At 37.5% G+C, this 12,404-nt stretch overlaps 1 protein-coding gene across 3 annotated transcripts in view; it reads left to right on the top strand.

Annotated features, from left to right (window-relative positions):
- The first annotated feature begins 1,577 nt into the window (after positions 1-1,577).
- The window catches only part of slc12a7b (solute carrier family 12 member 7b), a 162,469-nt gene continuing 151,642 nt past the window's right edge, over positions 1,578-12,404 (top strand). For 2 of the 3 annotated variants that reach the window (XM_069191100.1, XM_069191104.1), the window contains exon 1: positions 1,578-1,841. In XM_069191100.1, the coding sequence (XP_069047201.1) occupies positions 1,688-1,841 (154 nt within the window). In that variant the 5' untranslated portion in view covers positions 1,578-1,687. The remainder of the gene's footprint in view (positions 1,842-12,404) is intronic. The other variant, XM_069191103.1, reaches the window with a different exon arrangement.

Raw genomic sequence — 12,404 nt, 5'->3', positions numbered from 1 at the left:
ATTTGAACAAACTCTTTATTTTAACTCGTAACTCTGAACCCATTAACTCTTACATTCACCATAGCCTGTTACCCTGAGGAGCCTTTAATCCCGCTCTGCCCTCCACCAATCAATATACAGTTTCACTGCTGAAGCACACAAATATTACAGATAGTTTGATTAGAACAGATGTATCTACCTGGTGGGCCAACACAGAGACACACAATGGCGTGTCCTTCGAGAGTCTGGGCATCGGAGCGCTGCTCCGGAGCCTAGTGGTTTTGGTCGCATATATGGCCGGTGCAGAAGACATGCTGTAGGACTCCCTGGATCGAATCGGACTGGAATATTGGCGGCTTGAGTAAGAAGTATGAGACGGTAGGTCTCTCTCCACCAAACATCCCTTCATAGAAAGAAGACTGCCTTTTAGTTACACTGGACATTTTATTATTCTCCTTGTTGTTAAGTGCTATTTTCTTTTGGGACGTCGGTAAGTTTACCAAGCTGTTCAAACACACCACACTCCAGCAGATCAGCCCCAGCGAGGTCCAGTAAGAACTGCCCTCCTGTTTTTATAATCTGTTTATTATGCAAAATGGATAACGGTACCTGGAGTTGATTGACGCCCCGGGGAACCAGTTAAGTAGATGAAAGAGGAGACTAGAGGTTTGGACACTGTTCTTCGCTCTGAGAGACTTAACCCACTTAATCCACACATCGCCATCGAAGGTCTTTTCAATACTTTGGCTGTTTTAATACACTGTAATAAATGTTATAAAGCAGAATACCAAAGTTATGTAATATAATGATATGTCTTACATTTACACCAAAAACAATTATCCCATAGACAACAAGGCAAAAAGTGTGAAATTGACACTTTATTGCAAACCAGTAAGAATTGATCCACCAGTGAAGTGTTAACAAATTCCCACATTGTGAAAACATGCCCTTCGAGAACAATCTATTATCGCTCACTAAAAGGCCCCTATAAACCACAGGAACATTGGCAAGGACGCTTATCTGGCAAAACCATAGTTATATACTATTAGCTGGGCGTCTGTAGAATAGATCTGAGTCACTTTTTGGAGAGGCATAAATTTTTGTTTGGAGGGGAGTGAGACCACTCCCTGTCCATCACTGCACGGTCCCAGTCTGGGAACAGTAAGTGGTCTTATAAACCCCAGCAACATTTGCAAAGATGCTTACCTCAGAAAACTATGCTTATGTATATTAGCTGAGGGTCTGTAGAATAGATCTAAGAGTTACGTTTGGAGAGGCACGAATTTTTGTTTTGTCAGGAATTACACTTTTTCCTGTCTAGCGGTGCACAGTATTGTGTCAATTTGCAAAGACGAAGTGATATACAAACACCAAAAAGATTGCAAGAAAGCAAAAAATGTATGGAGAACGGTAATTTTCTATTACCTGTGGGTCTCTTTTTCACATTGCACCTAGTGTAGAGGATGTACAAATTGTTGTTGTGCTATAAATGTGACTTTATGTTGTCCAGGATTTTATTTCTGAGGCAGGTTTTAGGGAGCTTTTATTTTGAAAGGTGCTGCCAAGCTAGTGTCGCTAAATGTAGCTTAAAGCTACTGACATTGTTGCTCTGTGACTACTGAAGTGTGTTCTACGGCTTGTCGCCGTGTACTTCTCCAGAAAGTTTTGCTTTGGCAAACGTTGGCAGTAAAAAAGGTTTAGGTGACTAATGTTAACCGACAGGTTTGTTGTTATCCCTTTTGGGAACACTGCCGACTTTGTTGAGGCTGGCACTTTACCTGTAGGCGGAGATGACAACAATGCAAATCATAGGGATAACGAAGTGCCCATCTTGGAATACAATAGGGAGCCCAACAGATACGGTAAGACAGTTTAAGATTATAATGTAGTAATAATGGTAGTGGTAATTATACGTAGTAGTTTAAGCCTAGCGTGTTACTGTTGTGAAATGCACTTCTGTTTTTGTTCCGTTTCCCAGAAATAAATCAATTAAACCTATTAAAGAAAAACGAAAGTCAAAGTGCAGCAATAAAGCGGTCGAAATTTCTACTTTTCAGTTTTGAGTTTACTACTAGATCGAACGGTGCTAGTGCACAGTAATTTTTTACGTTTTACAGTAATTTAGTACATACATCTATTACAAATTAGGGTAATAACCCGGTCAGGGTAAGAACTCTTGATAAATCTCTCCTCCTGAAGATTTTTTCCGAGATGAATTATTTTTCCTTTTTGTTTTAAACCATTTTTTCGAGATGAATTATTTTTACTATTTATTGTCACTATCACAGGATGCATATATACATTGTAGTACGTTTGAAAAAATGTGCATTTCTATAGTTTCCTTCTGGAACGACTTGAGTTTCTGAAAGAAGCGGTACAGTACGTGCTACAATGCTAGTCCGGAGATTTAATGCTTGTACCTTTCTTCTGGTAATGTCTCTCTGATAAGAATTTCAATTAAATGCAAATTGTGACATTGAAGGATTGCGTTTTTTAGTAGGTAGACTGTAAAAGTCTCAATCAGGGATTGGGGAATTGAAAATGAATGCTAGTCATGTGTGGATTATCCTTCCTTTTTGACCTTACACAATGTTTTCTCGGTTTACCTCGCCCTAACATACAGTACACCCCGCACTTTGTAAAATCACTTTCGGGTTTACTGTCATAAATATTATAAAGTGTGTCCAAAACTTAATATGCGTTTGTCATTTAATTAAACAAATCGTTGATGTAAACATATTGCAGAAACCATCCCGTTATCTTCTAACAGTGTAACTAATCTATAGTTTTGCTGACTGCCTATAGGAATTTCACAATTTCCCTGTATTTCTACTCGTTTGAATAACAGACCAGACGAGTTCAAATGGGTAATTGAATACAACAGCTGCGTGCGAAATAAAATGTCACAGTACCCTGCGCTCAGATGCAATGTCCTTTGGAAATTCAGATATTTATGCAACCTCTCTGGCTTCATTTTTTTACACGTACTTTCAAATACAAGTAAGCAGTTTTATTTTTAAGCAGTTGTATTATGTAGCTGGGTGTATACACAAGCATGGATTATTTTTTACATAGACACCTCTGAGTACAATTTGCTTATGTTCTCCAATTTTCAGAGAATGATGTGTGATTTGCTCAGCATCCAGATGCAGCCATTCAAAATGTACGGTACAACCCCGTACCACACAAAATTATCTGCAGTTCACCGCGTTGTACCGCAGTACTTGAATGGCTGGCCAAAATGACCGACAGAGGCACTTTTGGTGCATTGGTTGTTTGTTAAACGATTTAATCATTTAATCTCTTTACTATGCATGTTTTAATCCATTTAATATTGAATATGAATATGGCATTTTACAACTAAAGGGAAATTTTAGCAGCTGGGCATAAAAAGAAGAGGAGCATAACGCGTCTGAAGGTCATAAACGATATTGATTTAGGAACATAAACATATTATATAAACTTTATATGGCTGGTATTGGTAGTATAAAAAATACACACCAGCATTCCACTTTCTTCCTAAAGATTTTAAGCATCAAAGTCTTTCATTTGGTTCCGTACTGTGGTATTTTGAAAAGTGCTCCCTTTGACTATTATAAGTTTATATACTTCATAAAAAGTTATAATGTTTTAACCGTTTCTCTGAATATTTGCGCTCGTTATCACAGTAAAAGAAACTTATTTGGGAAAACCAGCACACCATTTGACTCACACCTGGGAGTCCGACAGAATGCATTTGTTGGGCTACAAAGGGCATTAATCTGTGAGGGCATGCAGAGCATCCGGTGTGCTGGCAGTACCACACCCTATCATCATGCAGCAGCTCCACTTTCTTTTCTAACCATGTCCATTTCTCTGTTTTAGAGGCCTCAGTCTGAATGTCCTGTAGCTGTCCCCTTCTCACCAACAGAGGTTTCACAGGGGTATCAGACTCCTGCTCTCCCAGGGCTGCTTGCCTGGCAGTTGCATCTGCAAAGTTGTTCCCCTGAGTTACTGGAAACATTTCTTTATTATGTCACTTACACTTTACCACAACTACTTCAGTCGGCAGCTGCAAAGCTTCTAACTATTCAGAGACAAACCCAGCATTCTTAGCTGGAGTCCCTGCCATGGTGAAGAAATTCCTATTCCTCCTTAGCCATCCAAAATTGTGGCATATACCACATGTGTAGATAGAATCTGTATAAATTGCTAGAGTTTTCCATTTAGCATATTTACAAGTTTCAATCTTTTCATTCAGTCTGCTGGTTCTACACCAGATTTTTCACAGTTTATATAGCCAGGCAGGTAGCCTGCACAACACATAAACACGGCCCCTTGGCTACCGCATCAAGGGATCCTGAATAGTCACCCACAAGATGATGCCTACTTCCCTGCTCCTGTGCCAGCACAGCAGCTTACAACCCATTTCTTTCACTAACATACAGATTACATACAGATGATCCATCTGAGGGAATCCAGCCCAGGGCCAGTGCCTGCAAGAAAGCTTGGTTCAAATAATTAAAAATGGTTTCTGCTGAAGGGGCAATTTTGTCTTTAGACTGCCCTACCTTCCTTAAGCAAATTCGTCACTAGGCAAACTTGTTCTGAGAAGGAATTCACCCTGGCTTTATTATGTAGCTGGTTATATACCTTTTTTCCAGTCAGAAAATCTAATACTTGCAGTAGCCCAGCCTTATGGATTCCCTCACCAGGTAAAACAATCACAATACCCCAGAGCTTTATTGAGGTAGTTCACATAAATGCTGTCTCATACAGTAATTCCTTATAAATGCTGCAGAGCATCCCAGCCCAATAGGTCTGGTGTGTCCCCCACCCACATCTGTAGTTGAAACTGTACATATTTTCCCAAGCTTATTGTGACAGCTTGTATCTCCTTTAAACACAACCCCTGCCCCCCTACTCCTGTAGTCTCCTGCCACCCTTTAGAAAACTTTATATCAAATACTTTTGCTGTTTTGGTCAATAAACAGGACAACTGTGCTCCTCTGTCCTCCAATAGGGGAACCTGGACACCATTTACTGTACACTGTAAGATTATTTGTTTTTTACTAAATCCTGAGATAAATTTAGGGAGGCAACAAAGTGGTTTCTTATCTTTTTAATCTATTATTTCACACAAGGCTCTTTTTTCAGCTTTTGACATGTTCTTTAACTGTGAAATCAATTCTATTTCTTACAATTTTCCCAAAAATGCCCTGTTTATTTTACAGTAACTGCACACCAGCTTATTAGTAGTTTTATCTTGGGGTTTTGTCCCCTTTTTCCCAAAGGGCTAGTTAACACCCCCCCCCCAATCTGGATATGCCCCATCAGGATATTTAACCCAGTCCTCATTATTTTCTTGAAGGGGTGTTGTACTGATTTAATACATAGTAATATTAATATGAAGTTGTGTAACTAAGCAGCTAAAATATTTTGGAAACATTTTGGATGTTTTGGAAACAGTTTAACATTCTTTTTGACAGCTTGTATTGTTCTTATAGTGGTAATGGAGAACATAATGTACAGTTTTAAAGTTGTTAAGCGCACATTGGTGTAATGGCTTAGGTGTGTGCCTTGCATGCTGGAGGTCAGGGGTTCGAACCCAGCTGTTACCATGAGTTTTCTTCTAACAAACATTTCTTTGAAAAACTAAAATAGTAAATATTATCGACACTATATTGAATTTGTAGGTATTTCTAAATATCACAACATGCTCAAAGTTAAGTGATTTAAGTGATTAACCTTTTCCATGAATACGTGCACTCGTTATCACAGTAAAAGAAACATTGTGTTTTCTTTCTTCTCTTTTCAGCATGGAATAAACCTATTACTTGTTCCATAACATATTCAATGTTAAGTTATATGAATAATTAAATAAAAATGTGAACTAGCAAATGTGAATACTGTCAACTGTTCAACCAGTTTAATTCAAAACACTTTATTCAGTGGGGCAATTTAACAGATGCCTCAAGCCTTAAAATAAAATCGTATATATTGTAATTAGAATAACAAAGCGGTATTAAAAATACCACTGAAACTATAATAATGTATCTGGTCATTATTAACAGTATTAATTTAATAGTAATAATTTCAAGCTTCTTGTATCTTGTTCAATCATTTTTTTCTTTAGTTTTCATAACCTTTGCTTATTAAAACAACTATGAGACATGATGTTTCAGATGTCTATAAATTTGTGAACAAATGACACAGAGCCTGTAACCTGCTATGATTCAGACACAGAATGGTTATAAATGGGAACAGGTGAGACAAGCAGCGGGAAGGGCAATTACTTTCTCTGAAAGCTAGTCAAAGAAGCTAGTCAAGGCTATTAAAAAAAGTAGATTGAGTTTACAGTCTGGGTGTGGCGATTTTCAACTGTTTCCTGCCAGTCTTGGGCAAAGGGAACCTGTCTTTCATTGCAAGGTTCGCCTATTCTACTCGGTCATGAGAATATAAGGGGGAAGGAAAAGTGCCCGCAGTCATTTTTTTCACTGACAGATAAAGTTGTGTGTTAACACAAACTGCTTAACAGAGCCGCTTGTAAGAACAAGGTGACTTTCTCCCATCTTAACCATTTTTTAAAGTCAGCTTTTAAAGTCACGCGATGTTTGAGTTAGGCAGGAACACATCATTGTATTTTATTTTTTATTTCATTTTTAAAAATAATTCATCATAAAACATTTATGACTAATTAAATTATTTATGATGAAGGTGGAAGGTTGGGTACTTTTGTCCAACTGAGCAATCTTGCATTTATTAAATATACCAACTCTTTAATGTTCAATGTTTACATGCTGTAATACCCAGTTTAAAATGATTAAAAGTTTAACTTAAATTTTTAATTGGAAAAAGATTGTCCTTCAGCAGTGACCGGGATTCGAACGGGGCATTTTCTGGCAGCAGCTCAAATGCTGTACATGAGACGTTAAGGTTTATTAGCTCCACCTGGTGGTTTTACAAGGTACTTCCGGATACTATTATCATATTTTAAAAACATGCGGTATATTGCGCCATGACTACTGCGTTTTAACGCAACTTACCTCGCTCATTTTGAATGGCTGGATCTGTTTAATTAATGGTGAAGAAGGTACATATTTACTATGTAAAATTGTGAAGATTAAATAATTTGACCTATATTAAATCATCTCTTGTTTGAAATCTTTTTTTTACCTTTCCTATGTTCTAATGTATGTTTAACACATTAAAAAATCCCATGCAGACCTAGAAAGAACATGCCAGCTCAATTTCAAAAGGTGTCTGGAATGAAACTCAAACCCTTAGAGCTATAAGGCACATTTAAGAATAACTTTCAAATTTGAATGTACAGTATATTCAAAGATGTTTTCTTTTCAACAGAAAAGGAAAGGGTGAGTTTTTGTCTAGATAAAAGTTTATTAATAAATTTGACATTCGATTTTATAAATTAGTTTTAATAAGGTTTTTATTCAATGTGTTTTCAAATTTTTGTTGTCATTTAAAGACGGAAATATTTCACTATTTTTAAATAATAACAGCAAGGACATTTTCTCTGAAGTTCCTTTTAAATATAGCCTTATACATGAAAACACATATTGGCCAATTATGCTTAATTTATTGTAAGGTTTTCTCATTATGCCTGTAGATCACAATGGAAAGAATGAGAAAATATTCAGGCACTGGAAGCACTTATAATTTTCAAAAGACAAATACAATCCATGACTCTTCTCCCAAAAAGGCATCTGTATAAAAAGAACAAAAAACCACAAAGTCCACATGGATGTTAAGCCCAGTTCAGCTGCTATTTTTCTCTGCAGACACACTTAAAGCCTGGAACAGCAGAGAATTCAGCTCACTGTGCAGCTCTGCTCGATGTCATCAACTGGAACACACTTTAATTGCATGGGGCAGTATTCAGTATAAAGCCACAGTCAAGAGGTTATATTTTTCTGTGTGCGAGTGGTGCTGTCCTGTAGCTGGTCGGTGTCAGTGTGAGAAGTTCTGTCTTGTAACTGGCTGTTGTCTGTGTGTGTGAGCAGCGCTGTCCTGTAGCTGCCCATTATCTGTGTGTGACTGGCACTGTCCCATAGCAGGCTGGTTGTCTGTGTTTGAGTGGTGCTGTCTTGTAGCTGGCCATTGTCTGTGTGTCAGCAGTTCTGTCCTTTAGCTGGCTGGCATCTGTGATTCAGCAGTGCTGTCCTATAGCTGGCTGGTATCTGTGTGTGAGCAACTCTGTCCTATAGCTGCCCGTTGTCTGTGTGTGAGCAATGCTGTCCAGTAGAGCTGGCTATTGTCTGTGTGTGACTGGCACTGTGCTGTAGCTGGCCAGGTGTCTGTGTTTGAGTGGCGCTATCCTGCAGCTGTCAGATGGCTGTGGGTCATCATTGGTGTCCTGTTCCTGGTCTGGTGTTCAATTACAGTAATTATACAGTAAGAAGAGAGCACTGGTCATGCCCAGAATTGTTTTCTATGTAACTCCAGTGAATGTTCAAAAAGCAAAAGGTCTTCAAAAGAAAAGGAAAATTTTCCAAATCTGACTTACAAATCCATCCATTTTCTAATCCACTTATCCAGTAATGTGTTGCAAAGTGGAGCCGGTGCCTAATGTGTCTACCTGTAAGTTTTTGGATTGTGGGATTGACAATCATTAACCAATGATTAGTTTACCAAGGTGAACTTAGCAGCATGAAACTAGCGACATTAAGTGATGGGAATGATCAGGGGGTGTATGTAAATACCCTAATTTTTATCAAAATAAAAGCCCTTCAGCTACCACAGTATCGTATAAGGAGTTCAGCAACATTAAGCAAAGTGACAAGCAGCTAAAACACCTGCTTTGTTATTTCTTCATGGTTACTTGAACATTCTGCCAAACTTTTTTGAATTGTAAATCACCTCCACCGATCCCCAAGTTTGACAAATCTAAGATAATTAGAAGTTTTTATTAATTTTGCAGCTCGTTTCTGCCATTTATACTCCTTTAAAAATAGTTTTCTATATTTTTTCTTCTATTTAATTTTTTTTTGCTATTTAATGAAATAGGTTTTGAGATGCAAACTTTTTAAGGCTTGCAAAAGCTGTATCTGATATCTGTAATTAAATCTAATCCTTTTTACATTTTATACAATCATGTTTTAAAACTATAACCAGGGACAAAAACATTTTTTGCACCATCAAAAGTGGTGAAACATACAATGTTAAGACAGTCAGCCAATAGCAAATCACCCTTCTTCATTTAGTTTTAAGCCTTTATTAATATTGTTGGTGACACTGCTGCAGCTGAAAGATAAAAGTGTGACGCATTACTGAATTGTCAAAAAAGAGGAGATATAATATTACATTTGTACACAACTTTATGGCAAACAATTCATATGCTGTATGTGAAGTGTTTTCTTTTACAAACGTATAATGATGCATATGAACTTTTTTCAACAGTTGTACAATGCATTTGAAACATTCTGATTTTATTTATAAAATATTTTTACCCTATCTTAGAGGTCCATAGTAACAGACAGAGTATTTATCGCAGAGGTAGTTCAGAAGGGTCGCTGCGTCACAAAGAAGAAGGCCTGAAGAAGGCTCCACTGCCGAAACATTGTGTTTTCTTTCTTCTATTTTCAGTGTGGAATAAACCTATTTCTTGTTCCAATTTATTACAGAGTATTAACAAGACTGCTCTGACAGAGGTAAAACCTAGTGAGCGATAAATTACTAATGCAACACCTGTCAAAAGGGTGACAGGACTGAACCAAGTGATTACAAACCAATAAGACTGACGTCATTTGCATCTAAGGTTAAGGAAACAACACTTAGAAGTGAATTCAAGGGTCATGGAAGTAAGATTCTGAGGGAAAATCAGCATGGATTTAGAAAATGCTTGTAAGATTGTTGGCGTTCAAGGCAATGCATGTTTGTATTCAGAACTAGTTAATAAGTGAAAAACAGAACATAAATAAGGATGAATTCTCAAAAAGGTTGTCATGTAATTAGTGGAGTACTATAGATATGATATTTGATTGTGGAATTATTACATAACTAGAAATAATCACAGATTATAACTCAATAGGAGAAACAACAAACACATTAGGGCAAATGTGAGGCAAATTCAAAAAAGATTTTGATACAATTCAAGGTTGGCAGAAATGTAGGCAGAGTGAAGAATGTTTTACACAGGTAGCATAAACATAAATCTCAATTATAATCTGAAAACTGAAGATGCTTCTTGTATGTAACAGAACTACAGTAGGTGTAATTTTTATCTCCTAGACAATATTGGGAAGCAATTAAAAAGGGGTTAGGATTCTAAATATCAGAATTAAGATTTGCCAATAGTTCCTAAATCTGCTGCTAATGAACTGTCTCAGATGTTTGTTTTTTTGTTCCAACTGGTCCTTAATCAGCAGTCTTCCAAAGAAGAGGAAGAGGGTATATGTATACAGTATGTCTGGACCGGAACACCCTGCTCTGAGAAACTTTTTATAAAACGTTACCTTAAAACATTCAAAATCTTCAAAAGCTCTGAAAAATCTACCTTGTGAATGTCTTTAAAAAAAAACAGTGAAACACAAACCAGAGGACGCTAAGAGAAACTGAGATTAATTGTATTTAAAACTTTAAAACAGGGGACAGAAGCCATTTCTTTACACAAAGAGTTCTGGTAGTCTGGAACAGCTACCCAGACTTTATTCTTGTTTTTCTCCTCTCTCTCTCCCCTAAGTAGAGAGATACCAGACAGATGTGTACTTGTTACACCCCCAAGTATCTAGGGGTAAAGGGGTGTAACATTTAGGATAATTTTTGGAAGCAGATGGGTTCTGGTGAGGTACTAGGAAGCGTGATAACAAGGGTCGGTGCAAAGGTGATGAACTTAAGATGAATAAGTGACTGATAAGTCACAATAACAGACAGGGGTAAGGAACTAGAGTGGTGCCAAAAAAAAGAAAATTAAAAACAAAAATGGAGCTAGCTAGGAAAGTGAGGGAAAGCTAACCTAACTACAAAAGAAAACCTGAAACACATGGTCTTCGGCGTCTTCAACACCCTAGCTAACCTCCACTGACTACCCAAAACCATACTCACCCGTACTAAACTAGTGTTACTAATACAAAATCAACTAAGTGTGTAGAATGTACCCAACAACCTAAACTAAACTTATACACAAAAGTTCACACAAAAACACAAGTGAACTAGGAATACAAATAAGGGAAAACGAGAGTAATCAACAGGAACAGGGTACAAAAGAACACAAAAATTGAACGTATAACACATTAGGGCAAGGTAATGGCAAAACAAGGATAAACACAAACAAACGAAAGTACAAAGAGAAAAACAGAAACCAACAAACCAATGCTATACGAAAGCACACGCACACAAGGCAAAACAACAAAGGAGAATCGAAAGCAGAATCGAAATCGAAAGCGAAAGCGAAAGCGAAAGCAAAGCAATAACCAAAGCCAAGCGGGACCGAAATCAAACAAAAGGCCTCTTCTTCCTGAAAACCTCAATGTTATATACTGAATAAGATGCACTCTGATTGGCTGAGAGGCTGATTGATGATGATGTCATACTGAAACAGTGGTGTAATGGTGGGCGAATGGGGGAGGGAGAACAATCAAGGTCAGCAGTGTGGAAGTTGGTCTGGGTGGATAACCTCTAGAAAAACTTCAATGCAGAATTGGATGGGGGAAAATTTGTGCCCCTCCAAAGGTGGATGGAATCTATTGTACAGACCCACAGCTAATAGAAAATCACCTTGTTTTGTCAAATACGTGTCTCTGTCAAAGGTGCTGGAGTTTATAGAGCACTTCCTATTCCCAGATTGGGACTGTGCAGTGCTGGACAGGGAATGGTCTCACTCCAGTCCTGACCAAACAAAAATTAGTGCCTTTCCAAAAGTAGCTTGAATCTATTCTACAGACCCTCAGCTAATAATACATAACTATGGTTTTGTCAGATAAGTGTCTTTGTCAATGTTGCTGGGGTTTATAGCAACACTTCCTTTTAGCAGCTGATACTAGATTATTCTCAAAGGACATGTTATCGCAATGTGGGAATTGTTAACACTTCACCTGTGTATCACCCCTACTGGTTTGCAATAAAGTGTCAGTTTCACACCTCTTTATGTGCTGTCTATGGGATAATTGTTTGGGGTGTAAATGTAAGACATATCGCCAAAGGAGGTATTCTGTTTTATTAAGTGTAAGGAAATTATGTAAGGAAATGCCTGCATTCGTGGTAATGTTCTGTACGGAAACTGATTTATGTTTTTTGATTATGCTGTGCTACATACTGAACCATTAAATACCTGTGTATACATTTAATTAATTGTTTAAATGGTGGCCGATACTTGCAAGTGAATCCATGATCCTGATATTTACTGTTTTTTGATATTTTGTATATTTCTGATTTTTTTTTCATTTCCTGAACAACACACATCCGGTGTGAAGAATCTACAGTACATTCTC

The sequence above is a fragment of the Lepisosteus oculatus genome, chromosome 6 (assembly GCF_040954835.1).
Source record: "Lepisosteus oculatus isolate fLepOcu1 chromosome 6, fLepOcu1.hap2, whole genome shotgun sequence".
In the NCBI taxonomy this organism is placed as follows: domain Eukaryota; kingdom Metazoa; phylum Chordata; class Actinopteri; order Semionotiformes; family Lepisosteidae; genus Lepisosteus; species Lepisosteus oculatus.
Note: the sequence above shows the minus strand (reverse complement) of the source record. Positions and strands in the feature narration are given on the sequence as shown.